Source organism: Pseudochaenichthys georgianus, chromosome 13, assembly GCF_902827115.2.
Source record: "Pseudochaenichthys georgianus chromosome 13, fPseGeo1.2, whole genome shotgun sequence".
Lineage (NCBI taxonomy): Eukaryota > Metazoa > Chordata > Actinopteri > Perciformes > Channichthyidae > Pseudochaenichthys > Pseudochaenichthys georgianus.
Genome location: NC_047515.1, coordinates 16,816,405 through 16,840,885, shown reverse-complemented (window position 1 = coordinate 16,840,885; position 24,481 = coordinate 16,816,405). Strand labels below are relative to the sequence as shown.

At 40.0% G+C, this 24,481-nt stretch overlaps 1 protein-coding gene across 1 annotated transcript in view; it reads left to right on the top strand.

Annotated features, from left to right (window-relative positions):
- LOC117457231 (neurobeachin-like) overlaps nt 1–24,481 on the top strand; it is a 223,104-nt gene that overhangs the window by 72,677 nt on the left and 125,946 nt on the right. The window contains exons 4-13 of the mRNA XM_034097171.2: nt 239–334; nt 1,524–1,645; nt 3,528–3,654; nt 5,286–5,405; nt 7,078–7,224; nt 15,888–16,085; nt 16,205–16,338; nt 18,138–18,246; nt 19,713–19,865; nt 21,594–21,762. Of these exons, the coding sequence (XP_033953062.1) occupies nt 239–334; nt 1,524–1,645; nt 3,528–3,654; nt 5,286–5,405; nt 7,078–7,224; nt 15,888–16,085; nt 16,205–16,338; nt 18,138–18,246; nt 19,713–19,865; nt 21,594–21,762 (1,375 nt within the window). The remainder of the gene's footprint in view (nt 1–238; nt 335–1,523; nt 1,646–3,527; nt 3,655–5,285; nt 5,406–7,077; nt 7,225–15,887; nt 16,086–16,204; nt 16,339–18,137; nt 18,247–19,712; nt 19,866–21,593; nt 21,763–24,481) is intronic.

Genomic DNA, 24,481 nt, shown 5'->3' with positions numbered 1-24,481 from the left:
AAGTGATAGCGAGGGACTGAATGTAGTGAGGCAAGCAGAAGTGTGTGTTGGTTTGTCACTTGAGTTGCCCCCAGTGAGCCATCACCCTGATCTGCTTAGAGCTTGTTCTATAATTGACAAACCACAGAATGAATGATTGAGGTAATTGACAGTTCATTTGCTGCTGCCCAAACAGTCAGAGCGAGAGCCTTCACTGTCTTGTTACTTCTCTTTTTTTGAATCTTTGTCACCTGTGCAGCCAAAGCATGCCGTCAAAATGTTGTCGGTGCTGAATCAGATGCCCCAGACACACGGCCCCAATGCCTTTTTCAACTTTCCTGGACGCAGTGCAGCGGTAAGCTTTCACATGTTTTCACTCTACAATCAATTTTAAAATGACATATGCATTTTATGAAGACCTACAAGTTTGTATGGTTAAACAATTGATGTGCACAAATTAGCAGAACAATCAATCTCTTTTTCTGTAAATAAATGCTGTTCAAGTAAATCAAGGTAGGAAAAGGTGTACCTCTCGTCAATAAGTTATTTTGTCAAAATATTATGATATGTTTATTACAGCACAGGTTTTGTCATGGTGCATTGTTTATGCCTTTTCGATGAACCCATTCCAATCGAACATGCCTCATGACCTAATACATTTTTATGATTTGTAATATAATAAGAAAACAGGTATGAAGTATTCTTTACTTGTAGATAGAAACAGCTCCACTATTACTGTAGAGAAAACACATGTTACCTCTGTGTGTTGCAAGAAAACAAATGATTTAAAGGGTTTGTAGATGGGGGAAATGTTATAACCAACCTTGTGTAAGAAAGTTTGACACGGTTGTGTGACTAAATAAGATGGGTGCAGTTCAGAGCTGCTGATAGTTAAACTAAGGAGTTGACACACATAGAGAAAACCAAGATATTGTTCAGTAAATGTGTGGTGGGAGATTCAAATCCTGGCAGGAGTCTTCTAAATGTTCATTACATTTAGATACTTTGCACCATGCCAAATCCTGTTGATTAAGTAGGTTTATGAGTTACAGTATCACAGTCATTTCATTAGATGTCATTTTTCACTGATAAAGATTGCGTTTTAAACTTCTCGCTCTTAATCTTAGAGATTCATATTCCCCATATGCAAATAGGACCAGGGTCATAGTAGGATTTATTTAAAAGGCTGGACTCTTGGCATCATAACATATTCAGCATTAGCAGGAACTTTAATGCGATCAGTTGGCCAGTAACATTGTTGAGGTAACAATATATTCGCAATTGCCTCTCTGTCATTAAGTAAAACAATCATAATAATAATACAATAGAACATACACGTGTGTGACCTATGCAAATAGGTAATACATTTAAAGGAACACATTTTGGATCTCTGGTAACACCTTGTTGTTGTGGTCCGACTCAAGTTGAGGTCTCCATAGTGGATCGTAGTTTTACTTAAACTTAATTCATAAAGGCAGTGCTACTTTTGGAACATTTATCTCTAAACATGCATAATCGCCATCTGTTTGTGTTTTCTGTCCCAGGCCATCGCTTTACCTCCTATTGCCAAGTGGCCTTATCAGAACGGGTTTACATTCAATACCTGGTTCAGGATGGATCCCTTGAATAACATCAATGTTGACAAGGACAAACCATATCTCTACTGGTGAGTAAATAAGAACATACATCTGTGCTCCATGTTCCGGTGTCCTCAGTACGCTCCCAGCTCTCTCACTGAGGTGCTGTGAGTCTACATTATAACACCAGAGAGAAGAAAATTACACTTTCCTGTTTTTCATCAAAATAATTGCTTTAGCTGTGTATTAGAAATCACTCTCTCCCTGCAGAGACCTATAAAGCTACCAGCAGCTTTATTGACAAAGCAATATGCTGTCTGATACTGTGACCTACAGTGATCCAAGCAGATTATGGTTGAAACTTGTTTTTCAAGGTTAAACTAGTTTTACAGGCGCTATTCTTCACACACTGACAACACTTATGTAATGGGGTCTGGGAAATAGCCTATTTTTTTCCCTCCAGGTAATGTTCATGTATTATAATAGAGAGAGGGGAATTAGGTGAGATTATTCAGATTTAAAATCTAGTGAAGCATGAACGACTGCTACCTGCTGTCGCAGAGGGAGGCCCTGTGGAGGGATTCATTTAGATTTGAATATCTGCCACATATCGGCTCTAGTGGGTAATTAGTGCTAAAATTAATAATCCAAAAGTGAAGTGATATTCAACTGCTGTTGTTTCTGTTTATGAGAGCAGTTTAGGGAGAACATCGCCCACTACAATGCGGCATATAAAAGATTTGTGGAAGGAAATGATAGATAGGATGGATAATAAAGATGAAAAGGTAGAGTTGGCTGACAAGTAAGACTGTTCATACTAATTGGTGAGAAAACAACAGTTAGTTCTCTCTATCTGTTGGCTGCCATTGCTTTACCTGCATCACAGGGAACGAAAGAGTCTAATCACCTTGGAAGGACTTCTTCTGTATTTCTCTGATGTGTAACATCAAAAAAATAAAAAGAGGAAATGCCTGAGCTACGTTGTTGGTATTCATGCGACAGCCGTTCCTTTCTGACAGAGTCACAAAAAGGCAGAGATATGCCAAGCTAATCCTGTTTGTGCATGAGGGCCTCATGGCTCAGTGGCAGGGCATGTAGACAACACAAAAAGAGGATTTTATCTTCAGAAGCGGACCAAGGTTGCTGTTTTTTCTCCTGATGTGTAATCACAAGCAGACTTGTTCAGCAGAGCGTCTTGGCTCAGCTAGGTGTGGGGCTCTGCGGCTCACTGCATGCACCTCACAATATTAAAGCCTGTGCTCTCTTTATCTGTCTTGTCAAAGGGGTCTGTTTGTTTAAGATGCTCCCAAAGGATGGAGCTGGTTGGGGCTTTGAAGATGGCTTTAGACCTAAATACTCTGGGGTTGTAGTGAGTAACTGACAGAAGTGAAGGGCAAGAAAAGGAGGTAACTGCTTATTTTTTAACCGCAGCCATAGTCTGCTTAAATGGTATACAGAGGGCATCTTCATAGTGCTGATTTTACATCTCTTTTATCTCTGGATTCAAGAAGATCAAAGTAGAGGAATAAGATGCAGGGAGCATCACTGAAGTGTTATCATCCACTAAGCGTTTTTCTTGTGTCTTAGTCTTTGTAGTTGTCACCATGCCAGCGCAGTTTACAGTAGCTGCAGTCTCACCTCAGGCATTTTCATGTTCTAGCTGGTTAAGCGTAATATCATAATTCTCATAAGTATCGTAACAATTACCTGTCAATTACTCCTGCAAATTGCTTTGTGTCTGCTTAGCGCGAGGCATTCAAATATTATGCTGGCCCATATCTTATTATGCAGAGAGAAGCTGCTAGTTTCCTACAGTTATTGGTTTGTATGATAGCACAGTATTGTTGGTAAGGAAATATCCAAAAATATAAGTAGAGTCACAAAAAATGCCTTTAATCCTGCTTGTTAATACATGAACTGGGTTTGCAACTCGTGATGTGTATTGCAACTGAGCATGTTTCTGTTTTACAGCTTTCGGACCAGCAAGGGCATCGGGTACTCTGCACATTTTGTTGGGAACTGCTTGATCGTGACATCACTGAAGTCAAAAGGGAAAGGTTTCCAGCATTGTGTGAAGTATGACTTTCAGCCCAGGAAGGTAAGAGCAGCTTTGGCTTTTAACCATTTCAGCTGCTATACAACGTATCATTATGTTATTTGGACCTAAGTATTTTCAATTGAAGCAGCCGTCTTCCAAAACATGGGTAGTAGCTACTTCAAGTATATGCAAGTCACATCTGAACCTGAATTGCATTCCACCAACCACCAAATAACAGAAGTTCACATCATTTTGGCCTGTGCTGAGAGGAAAGCAATTAAGGCCTGAACATGATTTAGAAAAACAAGAAATTACACACCCGTTTCGAAACACTCTGCATTTTTGGCTGCACATAGCGCTGACTCTTTGCCCATCACCTGCTCTTTTATGTGAATTACAAAGTTGTATGTCAACACATATACCTGAAGCGTTTACGACCCCCAGAGGAGTCTTAGAGGCTTAATTGGATGTAAATGTAGATGAGAAAATGAAACCTAATTTAGCATGAAATGTTAGTGTAGCGTAGTTGTCCCTGCAGAGCAGGATAACCGTCTGAAACAATTAGAGCCTTGACATATCACCTGGGAACAAGCATCCATCCCACTGCTACTACCACCGAGCGCCTATCGTTTTGTAGAAGCTCTTGGAAGATAACACATCTTGAATTAAGTTTTTAATTGATTTTGGGCTCAGACATCTGCGGATAAGTGCCGTTTTAAATTATCTGTGTGCAGCTTGCTCTCCTCCCGTCAGCCATGAATCCTCTTTTAAGTGTCCTTACCTTTGTGTGTAGACGGCTGTAATTCCATTAGGCTGCTCTCTGCGCCCTTCATGGGTCAAACTAATAAGCAGTGGCCTCACAGTCACATAGGAGATGGACAACCTATTGCCTGCTGCTGTGAGTGGTTGGCCTAACATGGCCAGTGCTCACACTATGAGCCTCTTGAATATTTGAGGCTGTTCTCCGTTGACAGATTGCACCCATATATCACTCCAGAGTTTCAACCTGGCACATTTTGCCACATGTAAGGAATTATATTAGTTATGGAAGAAAATCAAATAATTGAATACGCTATTCTTTTCCATTTATCATTTGAATTAAAATAAAGTTGAGGCGAAACAGTCTGAATGGCTGTGGAAGGGCTTTCAGTCTTTTAAGAATATATATATGAAACTTCAAGTCAATTCACGTTTCCCTCTCCTGTCATAAGGCTGATTATAGTTAATGTCTCTTTTTTATTTGCACCTATTTGACAAGAGATCTTATAAGGTTACATCTCCTATCTGTAAACTTGACCTGACTCAGTAGCTATAGTTAGTGTTTGATCTCGTAGTACTGACAGCCAGTGTTTGATGTGGCTTTTTGCAGAGTGAAAAATGTGTTGTCTTGCTTCCTCTTACCCTTTTCTCTGATCTATTATTCAAAGTTTTCCACTGCAGTTTTAAAAAACATTAGATAGCAAACCTCACGGCTATGGCTTTGCAGTTATTCAAAGATAAATCAGAATTTCACGCTTCTATAAGAAACTAATAGGAGAGAAAAGCAGAAATGTTGGTGATGGAGCAAATTTGGTGATGTTTGTGACAAACTCTACAAACTACATCTCAGTTGTAGTTAAGTGAAGTCAAGCTAGTTAATGGACTTGTCCTGTTATTGAAACGTTTTAATCTGACTCTATTTTCCCCCTCAGTGGTACATGATCAGTATAGTTCACATCTACAGCCGCTGGAGGAACAGTGAAATCAGATGCTATGTTAACGGACAGCTTGTTTCTTATGGAGACATGGCATGGCACGTCAACACAAATGATGTAAGCACTCTTCTTTTACTCCTCCACACTACTGTCTGATGTTCCACTGGGTTTGATGTTTATTGGCACAGGTCCTCAGCAACAACGTCTCGCATGGATACAAATTGTGACATACATACATCTTCAATAGTGCTCATTCAAGAAAATGAGTTTTACCACAGCAACATGGATTTCTCTCAGATATACGACTGGTATTTCAGTCTTAATTTGAATAACCATTTGTCACAGAGTTGTGCTAGAATAGAGAGTTGAAGATGGAATATTAAACAGATGTATTTATGTTGAGTGAACATGGCTGAATCTAAGCAGTGTAAATACCATCAGACTGAAACATTCTGCTTTGAAATACATGTTATATTGAATTTGCATATTTGAATGACTCTAAAAATAAAACCTGTTGTCACACATACAGTAGCTATTTACAGAAATAAAAAGCAATTTGCACTTGCTCCGAGGTGAGATGCATTTCATACAAATATCCCCTCACTTGTTAGCTTGTGATGGAAAGGTTTTTTGGACAGCTTTCCCACACCTGAAAGAATATGAGCATAATTCAAATGAGGAGGATTTTTCCTGTGATGTGTGCAAAAACAGATGCATCACAAAGACACAAGACATCAGACCACACAGCAAGAGATTACTCCATTCAACCAAATGAAGGACATGTAGAAATGTATTTGACGATGTGGCATACATAATCACATCACAACATACAATAAGAAAATAATATACACCTTAGTATCTTAACATTTCTCTTGATCTGGATTATTTAAATACACGTGCCACGGAGAGTAGGGCTGCATAACTTTTCTTCACAGAAAATATTGTAAACTGATATTTAGAATGTTGTTACATGCCAGGGGACTCGGGTAATATACAAATACCCTGAAAAAAGCCTTTTACATCTAGATAATTTGTATTTATCTTTGGCTATTCTCTCTCTCTAGTATTGGGGCTTTGATATTAAAACCTAAATGTTCCAATTTTTTGATATTATTTTCTATTATAGCATTGTCATTTGCCTCCTACTTAGATAATTGCCATTCTTCTACTTTGCCAACCTTTGAAGTAGGACCAAAGCTTTGTCTTGGTTACGGTTTTCACATTTTTGACAAAGCTTAGTTAGCATAATTGTGTGTGGTAAAGTGTATTTGTTTAAATCACATCACACATATATCAGATAAGATGGGCTTTTCTAAAATATGAGACGAGCTTGATCAGATTTTGAATACTCCAATAAACAGGTTTGATGTTTTTGTACCCTCTCAGTCCCACTTGTATAGGCCTTCATACTGTCTTGTTCAGCATTTGTTAATTAGCTGCTGCTGTTGTAAGTTATCCTTTTAATTTGATCCTGATTGCAATCACAGCACATATTCACTCTTTCACGCAGGTTATATTGAGGTTTCCTATCTTTGTAAATCAGAGACATTGTTTCCCTCTTCCCGATAGTGAAGTGTCAAGTTTGAAACTGAAACAACACAGATGGTGATGTTATGTTGGATAAAATATATTGAAAATATAATAACTTGGAGAAAATATAACCATTTGCATAATTAAATGTATTACTTCCCTCGGTTCAATTTAGCTTTGTCTGAATTTAGCATATTTTTCCTTTTGGTCTTAAAGTATAAAATGATAAAGCCTTTTTTCTTCTGTGTCCCTCTTTCAGAGTTATGATAAGTGCTTCCTCGGGTCCTCAGAGACAGCCGACGCTAACAGAGTATTCTGCGGGCAGCTAGGAGCCGTCTACGTGTTCAGTGAAGCCCTCAATCCAGCACAGATCTTTGCAATTCATCAGCTAGGACCAGGCTATAAGGTATGCACTTGAGAGGGACTGAGTTAGAGTACATGTAAGCAGTCTGCATCATCTATCAATCTTTGAAATCAATGCCCATTGCTGCCCACCCCCATGTTACCTTCCCCTTGTGTCTCTCTCCTGGGAGCAATGCCTTTCCTCCTAGATAAACACTGCATAAATTACCTACTTTTGGGAAATAATAGCACAATACACAGAGGAGAGCAGCAGGCCATCTGAGGGGATAGAGTCCTGCGCCGACTTATATCAGCATGAGCAGGTGCAGCACTCCCAAGCTTCTTGACAAAAGGCAAAAGATTGTGAATACAGAAAGATGTGACCTACCCAGAGGGGGATTTAACTGTGAATGTGAAGCACATGGTGACATAAATATTTGGTTGGCACATTTTCCTTATTGAAATTGTATTTATTTTATTAACTCATCTTGAAAGAGATACGGAGTGTGCCCTCAGCTTATTCTTAGTTTCAGAGTCTGCTCTCTCTCACTCTAACTGTCACACTTCCTGACGCTCACAAACTGCTGCTGCCTTTCTTCACACTGTTAAGCTCTCCACTCACAAATGGAGGAATGACATGCACTGCCAAATCAGCTTTAAACACAGGATGTATCTCAGACAGTTTACACTATCTCTGTTTATCTGACCCCAGCTGGGTTTAAGCTCTAGCTTCACCCGCACGGTTACCTGCACATTTAAATGTATATTTAACCTTGTTCACATATCTGTATATCTATGTACATTCACCTGATCCGAGTTTAATTTATTTTTGTTATTTCTATTCTGTTAAAGATCCCCTAATATACTATTTTTCATCAATATAATATAGTTCTCAGTTTTAAAACATGTCTCTGAAGTGTTTGGCTCCAAATACCAAACAGATCATGCATTGCAGCATCCCATAATCCCCTCTGTTTCAGTCCTGTTTCAAAAGTGCTGATTCGGTGGCTGTTACTTTAGATGAAAATAAGGAGCCCCTCCCCACGCCCCTCTGCGAGATATTTGGTTAAAATGAACACAATGGTGCTCTAGGAGGAGATTCAGGTGATAAGGTGGGGGGGGGGGGGTTACCTTGGTTGGTGATTGGCTAATGGTTACACAAGCCAAAAAAACGTTATGACATCATAAAGTGGCCAACATCTGATCAGCTCATTTTCAGACATGCTTTTATATAAATTGATCTGGACAAAAAGAGAGCGGGTAATTTTTTCTGAATCTTTCAGAATCTTTTAACGCAGAGGGGATGCATATTTAGTTATGAAATACATGAAAAAGTAGATTTTGCATAATAGGTGACCTTTAATACATGTTTATTCGTATTTTGTATTTATCTAATTGTATTTCCTTTGTATTACTTATTATCCCTGTGTATACTCCCATGTGTATTTATGAAATACTGATTTCAGTCTGGTCTATGGATGCCTTGAGATCTCCAGGTGGAGTCATTGTTTGGTCTTTTTGCTAATGGTAGCTGACTTGCCGTTTACCTCGCTAATTGTGGTCCCAGACCTTGTATTAGAGAGGTAACACCACAGAGCAATCCCCCAGATTTCTGAAAATAATGAAGAGCATGTCCAGGCGAGACAATGACCCTCAATTGATGACGCTGTGAATAGGCTTTGTAATGGTGAGGATGATAGAGCCAGCCAGGTGAGTTGGGGAGAAAAGGTCAGAGAGGTGTCAGGTCACTGATTGGTTGTTGTAATGGGAGTGCTGTCCAAGGGATTAGAGGCTTGTCTGCTTTAATTGAGAATGCAAGGCAGAGTCTGAGTTGCTACGGTATGTACATTGGGAGTTTCCTTATATCTGTTTCTACTCGTCTCAAATCCAGAGCCAGAGGAAAAAAAAAACATCTGAGTTAATGCATGATTTATTTTCTGATCCGTGATCCTCTCATCCATGTTTGATGTCTGACATGCTTCCCCTTGCTAACATACTGTGTTGAGTGTAACTGTAACTTTGGCGGTTAGTTGAAATGCAGAGATTATTGCTGCCCAGGGTTACAATTTCTACCGCACTCTATGATTTATGGTTTAAAATCTGACAGACCTGTAAGTAGAATCTGATCCCTGGGCTCTTCTCATATTGCTGTATGGAAATTGCACTCCAAACCAAGATGGACTCCTGGTTATTTCATTTGAAGTTTCAACTCATTTTGCTCTATATTGCCATTGTTTTTTGACTCACTTGACATTCCCAGACATTTGTTGATAACATCAAGAGACAGGGTTGGTTCTATAGACACTGACATAAGTGCGACAGTCATATTGGTCTATCATTCATCACTGCTGTTTTAGCAGAGTTCATAAGATTTGGGGAAAGTCAAGGAAATTGTGGGCTGAGAGTCATACAAGGGAATTGCCTCACACCATAGTTAAAAGTGGATACTGGCATATATTCTTATACAAATGGTTTTACTTTGGTGAATTACTTATTTGTCCAGGTCTGGGTAATAGCATGATCTGGAGTTATAAAGTTAATTACAAAACACAACATATAAGTCAGCAAATTGACAAGTCAAGACAATTACAGTGGGGCAACAAAATATTTAGTCAGCCACCAATTGTGCAAGTTCTCCCACTTAAAAAGATGAGAGAGGCCTGTATACCTCAACTATGAGAGACAAAATAAGAAAAAAAAAATCCAGAAAATCACATTGTCTGATTTTTAAAGAATTTATTTGCAAATTATGGTAGAAAATAAGTATTTGGTCAATAACAAAAGTTCATCTCAATACTTTGTTATATACCCTTTGTTGGCAATGACAGAGGTCAAACGTTTTCTGTAAGTCTTCACAAGGTTTTCACACACTGTTGCTGGTATTTTGGCCCATTCCTCCATACAGATCTCCTCTAGAGCAGTGATGTTTTGGGGCTGTCGCTGGGCAACACAGACTTTCAACTCCCTCCAAAGATTTTCTATGGGGTTGAGATCTGGAGACTGGCTAGGCCACTCCAGGACCTTGAAATGCTTCTTACGAAGCCACTCCTTCATTGCCCGGGCGGTGTGTTTGGGATCATTGTCATGCTGAAAGACCCAGCCACGTTTCATCTTCAATGCCCTTGCTGATGGAAGGAGGTTGTCACTCAAAATCTCACGATACATGGCCCCATTCATTCTTTCCTTTACACGGATCAGTCGTCCTGGTCCCTTTGCAGAAAAACAGCCCCAAAGCATGATGTTTCCACCCCCATGTTTCACAGTAGGTATGGTGTTCTTTGGATGCAACTCAGCATTCTTTCTCCTCCAAACACGTCTAGTTGAGTTTTTACCAAAAAGTTCTATTTTGGTTTCATCTGACCATATGACATTCTCCCAATCCTCTTCTGGATCGTCTAAATGCTCTCTAGCAAACTTCAGACGGGCCTGGACATGTACTGGCTTAAGCAGGGGGACACGTCTGGCACTGCAGGATTTGAGTCCCTGGCGGCGTAGTGTGTTACTGATGGTAGCCTTTGTTACTTTGGTTCCAGCTCTCTGCAGGTCATTGACTAGGTCCCCCCGTGTGGTTCTGGGATTTTTGCTCACCGTTCTTGTGATCATTTTGACCCCACGGGGTGAGATCTTGCGTGGAGCCACAAATCGAGGGAGATTATCAGTGGTCTTGTATGTCTTCCATTTTCTAATAATTGCTCCCACAGATGATTTATTCACACCAAGCTGCTTACCTATTGCAGATTCAGTCTTCCCAGCCTGGTGCAGGTCTACCATTTTGTTTCTGGTGTCCTTTGACAGCTCTTTGGTCTTGGCCATAGTGGAGTTTAGAGTGTGACTGTTTGAGGTTGTGGACAGGTGTCTTTTATACTGATAACGAGTTCAAACAGGTGCCATTAATACAGTTAACGAGTGGAGGACTGAGGAGGCTCTTAAAGAAGAAGTTACAGGTCTGTGAGAGCCAGAAATCTTGTTTGTTTGTAGGTGACCCAATACTTATTTTACCGAGGAATTTACCAATTAATTCATTAAAAATCCTACAATGTGATTTCCTGGATTCTTTCCCGCCATTCTGTCTCTCATAGTTGAAGTGTGCCTAGGATGAAAATTACAGGCCTCTCATCTTTTTAAGTGGGAGAACTTGCACAATTGGTGGCTGACTAAATACTTTTTTGCCCCACTGTACCTGCTAGGGATGCTCCGATCGATCAGCTGCCGTGCTCTCTAAAAATGCAGATCGCGAGAGCCGATCGCATGACGTAAAATGATGACGTAAAAGACATGACACTTTTCTCTGTGCGCGGCAAAACAATCTCGCCAAAATGTCTTCGCCAATCTGGCAGTATTTTAAGGTGTCCGAAAATGACAATAAAATTGCGGCGTATGCAACGTGTGTGAAGCAGAAATCCTGCAGCTCCACCCGCTGTGACGGACCGGTGAGCGGAGCAGAACACACACTAAGAGTTAGACCTAACACACTTAGCTATTTTATCTACCTCTGGAACAAGCTAAACTAGTTATAAATACATGTATTCTTCACTGTCGGGTCACTCATTTACTGGATCAGTGACGATACAGGCTGCCGATACTGATTCCGGCGATCGGCCCCAAAATTGGCGATCGGAGCATCCCTAATACCTGCCAATGCTATTTCTAGAAAATAGGCAAAAGTCAATAGACATCTTCTTAGTCCTTTTTTACAATTACAAATGTTTGAACACTACCACCATGGCTCCACTATATAGAAAGTGTTAAAAGCAGTTTGATGTCGCTTTCATCTGCATCGTAGATCATTGTATACATGAGTGAGACTTTTTAAAAGTAATTGCAGTCATGGGAAAATAGCAAAGCTGTTCCAAATGTCTCTGTCTTGCAATGATACATTTCCCTGGATGTGCAACTTAAACTGATCACTTCTCTTTGGTAGTTTAAACATTGAGTCAATACTGAGCACATTTTGTATCTGTATTGGATATTATGAATTATTTGAGAAAGATCTAATTGTTTAGTCTTGCTATGATGGCAGCAGCTGTAGCATGAGCATGGTAGTGTCTGCCTATTACTGTTAGGTAGTTGTTGTGATCCCCCTGGTCCACAACAGCCTTTGGCACTGGGAGAGAAAGAGGTCAGCTGTGCTTAAAATATTGTATGTGACTGGCTGACTTGTTGAAAGATACTATAAAACTACAGGTTTGTTACAGTAGCCATGAACCATGAGATAATTATGTTCACACTGCGGCAGGGCTCCCACTAAAGTGCAGGGCACTGGAGCTTGTTATTTCTTGTCAGTTGGGTTTCATGAGTAGGACCTTTTGAAGGATGTTAGAGACTACTTGATGAGATGCATGCTGCTGTGTGGACTTGATCATTGAAGATGAACAGAATACTTCTTATGCCTTATCATTGTCTGACTGAAAGAAGATACATCATTAAATGTGGTTCAACTCTCTCCTAGAAAATCCTGGAAAAATGCTGCCAGACAACAGATATAAAAACAGTAAATGTACATGGATTAATTTGCCAATCTAGTCAAATCTGAAACCCAGGGCCCAAGAGTTCAACACTTTTAATCTCTATCAGATCCGATAGAGAAATCCCATTTTTTGTGATCCAGGATCAGACAAATCGGCCAGATTTTGTCCTTGGAGTTCAAAGCAATTCAGGATAGGATCAGCCTGATCCAGATTACGATTTTTCAAGATGACTAGATCCTGAATATCAGTGCTTTAATCCTACCGATCGCCATCTAGTGGACATGAAAAATAATACAAGGAAGACAAGAGAACACGTTACAGAGACTTCTATTGTCCGCAATTACTTTTGAAAGGTGATGACAGATGGACTTTTTTTTTGTTGAAGATATATTATTTTAAATCTAAATTACATTTGTGATAATCCAGTTTTTTGGGATCAAACTGATCCCAATCCTGTGTTGTCGGTTTGCACTACCCGTTTTGAAGATTTGATCCAGATTAAAGCTTGGATTGGATTTCCTGATCTGATCGGATATCAAAGTGATCCTAATCCTGTTTTTTGGTTTTGAACTCCCCAAAATCCAAATCTGATCTGATCAGATAGGGATTAAAAGTGTTGAACTCCTGGGCCCAGAGGATTAGGTTCTAGGATCAGAAAACGTAACATAGGCCTATTCATATTTAAAAAAAACCTTCAAAACAAGATAATTTACATTTAGTGTTGTGCAATATTTCAAGCTGAAATATACAGTTTACTATTAAGAATAATGTGAATCACTTTATGTGTTATGTCAAAGCTTGCCACCTTCTTAAATGCTGCACTTTATATGCATTCAGAATAGATTTCACAATGATTGTACAATTGGAACTCTGAGTCAGCTTGCCTTTTTATCCACTTACTACCCTACTGAAAACAAGCAGTCCAGATTTAGATGCTTTTCAAGCAGATGCATGAACCCAGTTTGCTTGTGTTGCGTAACATACTGTATTTATCTACAGTCCCTTTCGGAGCAGATGGTTCTTTTCTCACTGTTACTTCAGCTTCTGTCTCTTGTTATTTTATCACCATCCACGAGTCGGAGTGGGATTACAAAAACAAAAACATTTCTCTCATTCATTAATAATTCAACCTGCCTGATTAAAGGACTTAATTTCCTCATTAAGCATGTTCCATTCACACTGCATTGACAGATTAATTTACCTTATCTGTCCACAGTTAATTGATTGATTAAATTAAGACCTGTCTGTTATTGATCAGCTGTTTGTTATATCTGCAATAATTAATGTGTTAGTAAGCCACTGACTAATAGAACTCCCAGTTCTTTTAACATAGTCATTCAATGGCTTCATATGTGTGTTAAGAACCAATACCATTTAAGTTACCAGTGTAGGTATGTGTTACTGTCGTTAAGATTTGGAGATTTTAGCCACACTCGGTTCTGGGAAAATAATAAGAAAAAAGGTTTCCCAACTGAAGAAATTGACCCGAAAACCATGTAAAGTTAGAACAACAACTTGAAACATATATTAATGTGTGGTGCTATTGGTTTTATAAATGTATCTCGACTTTGTTCACATTTCATGTGGCTATTCTCTCTCTCTGGTATGAGGGTGGTGAACCAAAATTCAATAAAGACATCTGATAAATCAATAGAATACTGATCTCAGCAGGTGTTACTGTAGCACACTGTTTTGATTACTTTGGATGTAAGGGGACACAATCAATTACAGACTGCTTATCTTTATTTGTAGGTGTTTCGAGCCACACTTAATAACTCTTCTCATATGTTCACCTGTTCCGTTACTACTAAAGGGAACTCAGCACTGACTGTGTTTGGTTCAGGATTGCTATAGGACAGGCTAGACTAGTAAATGGCTGGGTTACATTTAATGCAGTTAACAGTCCCCTCTGGTACTAAACACACTTGTATCAGTCCCTGTTCCCTCTTATCATTATGTTCAGCTGCCACAGAGATTAAAAGTGAAACAAAATTAAACCTGCCGAGAAAAGATTTGTACTTTCATATCATAACAATAAACTTGTATATGTCCGCTGTGAAATACAAAGATAAAATCAAATTTAAATGTGTGCACTGCAAAATAAAATGTGGTTTTTTATTATATTTTATGCCTTCTTTATTGAAACGGAATAACGGCCCCTGCCTGCTTCTTTCTTGCACCTTGAATTATGCTTTTATTAGACAATGTAACTCTATACTGCTTCAATTATCTACATGCCCTGACAAGAACTCGTGCTAAGTTGTAAATGGTTCTAAAAACGGTTTGCTTAAAAGCCTTTGCACGATTGCTTTGTGTTGTTCAAAGTAATTTACTCTAATGGCCATAATATGCTCATTTTCTGGTTCATATTTGTATTTTGTGCCTCTATCTATTGTGACACGTTTTCATGCTTTAATGTTCAAAAAGCTCTTTATTTTTCTCATACTGCCTGTGCTGCAGCCCCTCTTTTCACCCTCAGTCTGAAACCAGACCAGCCCAGTCTGCTCTGATTGGTTAGCTGGCCCGGCTCTGTTGTGATTGGTCAACTGCTTAGAGATGTCCCGCCCCTTAGCCAATGTGTTGGAGCACTGGTCAATAGAAGCGCGAGTGTTACGTAGTGATGTCAGGGAGGTGTGTGGTGCAGTGGGTTGTGCGTTGGTGTTCAGATCAGGGGGTCACAGCAGGTTCAAACCCCACTGTAGTCAGCATGTCGTTGTGTCCCTGGGCAAGACACGTCACCCAAATTCCTCCTGTGGGGATTGCTCACAGTATTGAGTATGTAAGTTGCTTTGGATAAAAGTGTCTAACAAGTAACATGTAATGTAATAATGTAATGTAATGTCACTATATGTTAATGAAGTAAATAAAGGTGTCCAATCAAGGTGTTTAAGGAAGGGGCGTGTTATGTGGGAGAGAAGCTCCATATGGAGAGAACTTTGAGATTTTAGCTTTTGCAGATCATTTAAATGCTCAAAAACCTATATAAGACACTACAGTAATAAAGGCAAAACCTCAATAGCATAACAGGGCCTCTTTAATTTACTCTGCACCAATAAATAAATCTTGCCCTCTTTAAACATGTCGTTGCTAATAAAACATCCTGTCATTTTTCATTCTTGAATGGATATTTCTTAATAAAGTTTTAATTAAAAGATAACGACAAAGAGACACTGATGGGTTGCAAGTGTAGAAAGGAGCTACGTGAATATCTTTATCTCTCCCTTTTTCTCACCCATTTTCTTCTCTCTTTTTTTTCCAGAGCACTTTTAAGTTTAAGTCAGAGAGTGACATTCACTTAGCAGAGCATCACAAGCAGGTGTTGTATGACGGTAAGTTGGCCAGCTCTATCGCCTTCACCTATAACGCCAAGGCCACTGACGCCCAGCTCTGCCTGCAGTCCTCGCCTAAAGAAAATGCCTCCATCTTTGTGCACTCACCACACGCCCTTATGCTACAGGTCAGTTGCTTTGCTCCAAGCCCATTCTTAACTCTGTGTCACTCTCATAGATTTTAATTCATCTCCGGTGCACGCATTTTGAATTGTCATTATTAAGGTTTATGTTATTATCCTCACAGGATGTAAAAGCCACAGGGACTCACTCCATCCACAGTGCCATCCACTCCATTGGTGGGATACAGGTGCTGTTCCCGCTCTTCGCTCAGCTGGACTACCATCAGCTGAATGATAGCCAGGTGGAACCCACTGTATGGTAAGAAGCACACATGTTGTTACAGGCTACACAAAGTTATCTTACTTTTGGTCAATCTGAATGTATTAGATTCATTGAATTGCAAAAGACAAAAGGTCTGTTTGGAGTTAAATGTGATGGTATTTTGATCCTTAAACACCTGAACCCTTTTAGTGTATACGAGGATGTAATTGACTGATAAGGGAGAAAGACTAAGAAGAGAAGCCTACAATAATATTAACAATCTTTTTTTAAATATCTATATAATTAGCCTGCTTAAAGGTGGGGCAGCATCACAGATACAATGGGGTTTCTCCTAATTGGTATGCCATGTTGTGATATGATAACAGGCAGTAAAACATAACACAGAAATAAAAAGGAAATAGAACAAGACTATGTGTATGTCAGATAAATAATATGGTGATACAAGTCTTTCTGTATTACAAGTACTTAATCTTAATTATACTGTGTACATTAATTGCTTATATTGGTACATAATAATGTATCCAAAATAAACCACTGCCTGCTTATAAAACCAGCCTTGGTCAAGCTGTAGTCCAGTTTTTATTATTATCTCTACTCTCTGGTTTGGACTCCTCTCATCCCTGTCGTCCTGAGCTGGTCAGTCCAAAGCTTCCCCACTGTGCCCTGGATGCAGTCTGAGCTGTGCTCTAATCCTGTGTTAGTTTGAGGACAGCAGTAGCAGAGAGACGCGGGTGTGGCCACACAGCAGCTCAACCCCCTGATGCGCAAAGCTCTCTGCCTCTGTCGTCTCCTCTCCTCCCTCCATTCTGTCCTGTTTCTCCCTCACTAGCATGTCAAGGGTCTTTTCCTCACAGTGTCATTCTCTGCAATACTTGCTTTGTCCTTGTCTTGGCTTTTCAATGGAGTCCTTCTAAAGCTTGTAGAGCTGAGGAATTCAAAGCCTCTGCAAACCATTCACTCTCTCAAATGCCAGTCAATGTGCAGTGGCTTTTCTCAACAGCATCCCGGAATAGAGATCACACAAATGGTCCTTTTGATAAAACATCTCATGTTACTCTAATCACGCCAATTCCAAACCAGCAGTGATATGAGTCGCTACTGTTCTGAACAATTGAAAGGTAGCTGTGTTTGCAGTGAAGTACCGGAGGCTAAACCAATAGCACACGGAGATCACTGTCACACTATTTTGTCCATGGCTCAGTTATTGCTCATTTGGAGCAACAAGCTAGCAAGGAGCAACTGCAAACTAACAAGGTAGACTAACAAACACAGAGCAGAGCGAAGTTCCTTGTATGAATTCGTATGCAGTGTGTGTGCAGTGTGTGTGCAGTATCTATGGACCAGCCGGCACATGAGTGATTGTGTCCTTGTGATTGTTGGGCTAGAGCGGAGGCCGCTAGAGGATGTGGGGGAAAGCCGATTAAGAAGTGTCACTGAGCACCACTGTCACTCAGCCAAATGCTTCAACTGGAAAGCCCTCCAACAAAGAAAAAAGCAACGTCTTCAGAGCACTGCCTTGCCCCCATGAACGCTTTTTTCTTACCTAACACACACCCTGGTTCAATTCGCCCCCCCTCCAGACCACTCTCCCTAGAGAGACCCTCAGCGCGCTCAGGCTTTCTTCTCTTTCTTCTTCAAGAAGGATGAAAGTGTTGGGCTGGGGGTCCCAGCTGACTGCTGGCACCCTCTGAAATGACCTTGTTTATCCTGCCTCTGCCACACTGTGTCCTCATGCTGCTGCTGTTTTTAGAATAATTCCTTCAGCACCTAATGACTGTGTGAATAGATGAATGTTGTATTTCCTGTGTGACATGTTATGTCTTCCTCTTTTTCAGTGCCACTCTCCTGGCCTTCCTGGTTGAGCTGCTCAAGAGCTCTGTGGCCATGCAGGAGCAGATGCTGGGAGGGAAGGGCTTCTTGGTGATTGGATACCTGCTAGAGAAGGTGTGGCAGAGCCTCCATTACATATTGAAAATATTTCCTAACCTCAGTGACACATCACTTTACAATAACTTGTCATTTCTATATTAACCAATTTCCCCGCATCCATATAATATTCTCATCACAGCATGTTTTGTGTCCCTTTGAACTGTGATTTGAAGTTGTTTTTTACTTACAAGCCCATCTGCTTTTGAAACCTCTTTTAACTTCCCCACTATCAAGGTGCACTGTATCTTGCCTGCACTCTCCAAGGCCTGTCAACAGTCTGATCTCCCATCTCCTGTGGCAGAGTCCTGAATGTGTCTTTGAACTAAACAGAGCTAGAGGAAGAACTAATTCTCTTCCCCTTTCTCTCTTACCGCATCAATCTTTATTTACCCATTTTGTGATGCAGATCTAGCAGCTTGCAGGCCTCCCCAGAGTGTGGGCTCTTTCGGAGCTCTGAGAAATGACTCCACTTTGTCACTCAGTGACTCGCCTGCCTGCTGGCTTCAGCTGCTGTTAACTAACAGCCAGACAGTCGGCATCTGAGAGCTGCGCTTTTTATCTTTTTGCTTCCTTCCCGCTGCCAGGTTTCACGCTTCCACATATCGTACCATCTGTTGGTGATCTGTTTATGCCACACATACTCTCTCCCTATTGCCTTCATTTTCCTTCTCTTCTGCCCTCACCAAGTCCCCCACTGGGCAGAGAACAGGTTTCAGAAAGGGGTGGTAACAGTATACGTAAAGTGACATATCCTGCAAGTTTCTGCAATGTCTAGTTTCTGCAACGTTTCGTAATTTAGTTTCAATCTTGTTTAGTGAAATAATAACTAAAAAGATCAATGTATTACTTATGCCAACCTGCTATCTGGCTGCAACAGAACATAAGAATAATCGACAGAACCAAGTAATCCTTTAAATGAACCTACACAGACGGGAATTGACAACATTTTCGAATGACAAAAAAGGACAGAGTAGATAAGACAAGACGGACAGTATTTTTTTTATAAACATTATAGCTTACAGTTTACAAATGTTATAGCAGTAACCCAAACTACAATGATATACCTGAACATATGTATAATATATCCCTTTAATAAAAAAAAACATACACTGTATGTTCAATACGCCTGTTAAATTATCTCCACATCACTCTATTTTATTCTATTGACATTTAACTACTTAATTCTCACTTAAGAAACATCAGATTAATACTGCTTAGATTTGCTCGAATGGTATTAAGGGACATGGCCGATATTTCCCCCTGTTATTGACCACTTCTATCATTTACAGATGTATTTGTGTAACATTAAGGTGTTACTACTGATGGGTACTGCAAAGAAACATTTCATTAACAGTTACTATGGGGTGTTGGTCTCATTATTAGTAAGTCAGTCAGAATCAGAAGAATATATACATGGTTAACGCAGAATAGGATGGGACATATTATTATTGTTTAACATGCCCTTGTGCTTCTTCCTACAGTCATCACGTGCACACATCACCAGGCCTGTATTAGAGCAATTCCTGTGCTTTGCTAAATATCTGGACAGCCTGGCACACGGGGCCCCCCTGCTGAAGCAGCTGTGTGACCACATCCTGTTCAATGCAGCCATTTGGATCCACACCCCTGCCAAGGTGAGCTCTCAGGGAATCCAGCCTCTAAGGGAAAAGTGTCCTGAGCCTTAGAGTTGAAGTGAATGCATATCAGGAGCTTTCAACCACAGATGGCTTCACAAATCCTTTACATCATACTTCTGGAAATGTGGTTTAAAGTGTTCAGTGTTGATAGCTTGTATTACACTTATCAGTAGTCACAGTTTCAGTTTGGTAAGATTCTTGATGGCACTTGTGTTTGTGTAGGTGGAAACAAACAAAGTAGTGATGAAATATGTCTCGGATTAAAAAAAAAAAAATAATATCTACCCATGTTTTTATAATTTTTTTTTAACTAACATTTCAGAATCGGTTTTATTACCAAGTAGGTTGACACATACGAGGAATTTGCCTTTGGTTGTATGTGGTGCATACAATGACACGGAAAGAAGAATATGTAGCGAAACTAACTGAAATATGCAAATAGGTACTGTTATGACACAACTATTTTTAGACTATTATAACAAAATAAACCAATATGACAAATATGATATACTGTATTTAAAGTGGAGAGCTGTGCTGATTTTAAAAGAGGTCATGTATGAACAAAAGGAAAAAATAAATAAAAAGTATTATTATGACTTGATGCTGTTTTACCTTACCACAGTTTGGATTTGTGCTTCACATGACATTGACCCAGCCAGAGCCAAGTGTCTGAGCAGTGTAGTGGAGCTCATACCCCAGACATATTCTGACATGTATAAGTCATTGACAAGTCATCACTTGCTTCCACTTTCCTGCTCTCACATTTTTGAAAGGTTCAAGAGCCTCCTTCTTTCCATTATAAATAATGACCCATGGAAAACGGGATGAGGTATATCAAAGGAGTTGAGTTTGTGTGGCGAATGCATTTGCTTCAGGAATTCTGCTGATGGTGGCCGAACTATTGAATAAATAAAAAGAGGAAATATATACAAAGTGTCTCTAGGCTTGCTGCAACACTCCTTTAAAATAGAGCGTAGAGAAAGAGAGAGGAAAATGAGAAAAGCGTGAGATAATGAAATGGGTTAGACCACTTTTAGCTACATCGGCACAGAGAGCTACTCTGGCTCTTTCCCTTAGGACATGCTACAAAGTCCAATGTTTCCTCTGTTCCCATCCTCGAGCTGCACTGGGTATGGAGAGCCAGCTGTGTGAATGATGGGAGCATGCAATATATGAATGAATGAAGTGCGCCTACTGACCCTGTCCTAGTAGACAAATACGATTTTGTAAGTGCATTTTACTGTTCTGTTCCCATGGAAATAACATTACAAACAGCATGGCGATCTCTTACTTCCAGTGTTACATTTAAGTAGCCTGATGAAACCACATCACATCATGTTCACATCGTATAACCACACTGCCGCCTTTCATCATTAATTCGTTTATATCATTCGATTTTAATATCCTATAATTTACGACATAGGGGAAAAGCTCTTGGTGCTTATAGCTAGAAGGACTGTGGTGGGATTAAGGATTCTTGTCAGGTCTGTTGCTAATTACAGAGGAAATGCTAATCATCAATGAACAGAGTGGAGCAGCGACAATTGTGACATTAAGAAATATAGGGTCATTGGCCATCCATACCATGAACCTGCAATGATAATCTGCTCCGTGTGCAATCCACCACAATGAATGTCTTTAGTTAGTATGCATTGTATACGTCTTTGGAGAATAATTACGCATTGCACTTAATAACATATGTGTGTGTGTGTGTTTCCACTTCAGGTACAGCTCTCTCTGTACACATACCTTTCTGCAGAGTTCATTGGCACGGCAACCATCTACAACACAATTCGTCGAGTGGGCACTGTGCTGCAGCTCATGCATACGCTAAAGTATTACCACTGGGCCGTCAACCCTGCAGACAGCAGCGGAATCACACCAAAGGGTCTCGGTGAGTATATTTACCTTTCAAACTACGTTATTTTGCTTCTTTTCGGTGTGGAATTAGATTTGTTTTGGGTTCTTGTCTATATAAACTGTTTCCCATTTATCTGAAGGCTCATCTGAGTGAAGGTCAGTGTTTTTGGAAAGGAAATCATTGGAAACCAATCACGATCATTGTGTGCAGTCAAAAGCCTGCTATCAAAGTGTCTTCCTGAAATGGCAGCATCTCCCCCACATTTCAAATGACTCATCTCCACATGGAAGCACATGCCTGACAGCCGTTAGGACCATGGCCATCACAGGAGATGACAGTGAGGCAGACACGCCACATCAATACTGTCATCCCACTGGGGTGCTGGGTGTGGGTGTCAGGCCTCTGAAACCGGGGCCAGTACTGTGACTGGTACCCTCTCTTTATGAGACAACAGCATGTCACAAAGCAGGCTGTGCTGAAAGTGAAAATGTCCTTGAACTGTCTTATCCTTTTTGCTCACCATTATCTTTTCTAAAACGATCCGTGTTGTAGTATAGTGGTAGTTTCCTAATGGTCGCTGACTGAGACCTCAGTGTATGCCTCACCTCATGAAACCTACTCCTTGATGTACTGAACAGTCATGTCAGATTACTTCCAAACTTTTGTTTTCTTGAATTCCATCAACATTGTTAGTACCAGTAATGATCTTCATCTCAAGTGAACATGCCATTTATTATCACTGCAAGATGAAAATGATTCTCAGTGTCAGAGTTGGCTGGATGCAGCAGCATTTAAGCCTATTTATAAGCCACATCAAGGCACCTGGCCTAGATTTATGATCTGCTTGAGCTGGGAGTGATGCTAATTGATTTACCACTAATAGTGAAAGTGACCTCCAGAGTGAGGTTAGCTGGGATAATATGTGCACAGTTGTAAAGTTGGGTCAGTGCATGGGCCCCTCAATCAATGTTTTCCCCTGATTTGAATTTGTTCCTTATCCCATGTACTTACACAGTGCCAGGTCCCTTATCCCTTCTTACGCTGTGCTAGGAAACTTTACCAGGCTTAATACGTGATGAAAGCCCAACCTAAATACAGCTCATGCTCTATGATGATGAGCTATATTTAGCTGAGGGGGGATCTAATGAGTTTATTTCTATCACCAGTGGCGTTTTTATATGTACAAAAGTGGTGGGGCACAACAAACTTAGATGTCTACATATAAGCTTCATGGCTGGTGAGGCACTGACTCTTCAGTTTTACAAATATTATATTTTGACCTAAATCAAAATATAATATTATTTTCAAAAGCTTTTTTTGTCTGATGCTTCTAATAATTTTAAACAGACAGTTCAACAAAAGGATACCCAAAAAGTATAATTTTATCATTTAAATATTGGATTGTTCTCTCTTAGTAAGATCTAATTTTCAATACAATTGCGGTCTTACCTTGACTTGAAGATGAAGTCCATTTGCCTATCCTTCTGGACAAAAATCTCTATTACTTTTTTGTAAAAGTCCTCCTTATGTTCTTGTAGTTTCAAAAGTCTATCATAAATCTAATCGATAGATTTATGATTAGAAAATTAGAAAAGTAGGGTTGACATGTGGATATTATCCGGCTGCACAAAACGTGCATTTATCTATCAGGTTTGTTTCCCACAGATCTTATTTCCAGCTATTTTCTAAAATCCTATGGAGAAATCTCATTGCTTTTTTGTCGAGGGAAGCCACGAGTGCATTTATAATCACAGGTTACCTACTCTTGCCACATCAAAACCCCAGAACATGAACCCGATTGAGGCTTTGAACCGATTAACACTTTTTATTTTCCTCCCTACTCTGAAATCGTGAGGCTTTTCATGCTTTCTCATGGACCCGTAACAGCTAGCCCTGATGCTCATTGCTCACTCAACCTGAAGGTAGATCTTTGTTTGAAACTGTGGGGAATTGAATATCATTCATGTTATCCAAGAAAACGTAATAGTACATAATTAAAACACTTTACTCTGTCAAGCTGTCAAGTTGTCAAAGTTAGCCAGTAACTACAGCTTTGTTTGTCACTTACCTTCATAATTGTCGATGTAACTGGATATGTAGCTACATCTTGAACCCCTTTTCTCTTTTGCGCCTTGGGGCTGAGCCTGCCGCTTGTACCAGCCGATGTACATCACTGATGTTAACCTTCGGTAGGTCTTGGAGACATCGAGTGTAAAATAGTGCCTATATAATATCTATACACTATCTATATACGCTATCTATCGCTCTTCCCTCTACCGCTCTACTGTAGACCGGAAGTTTACAACCGCACGCCCAGCCGCCGGAAGTTGAGAGACGCCATCTTGTGCAACTAGCCCATTATGTGAGATGATGTATGGTGGGGATGGCAACTCAGTGCCCCTATGGTCATTATTTTTTTGCCACACACATTAAATAGAGTGGCGAAGTCCAACGTGCTTTAACCACTAGGCAGTGCGGGTTAAAAAACCAGTGGTGTAGTTAATAAAACATAATAATATCAAACATAATATGACTATTAACTTTATTGTGAAATTAAAACAGAACGGTAAAGTAAAATACAGTTTCAGTCTCTCAATTTGAAGCTTATGCATTGTACCATGAAACTGTATAGACCTGTAACGGTCAACTGCATGACGAGTTGGAAAGGTAGTAAATAATATCTTTAAAAACTACAAAAACATCCCTTTATATCAGCTGTGCACCGTTATGGTGTAAATACAGCCTATCTACC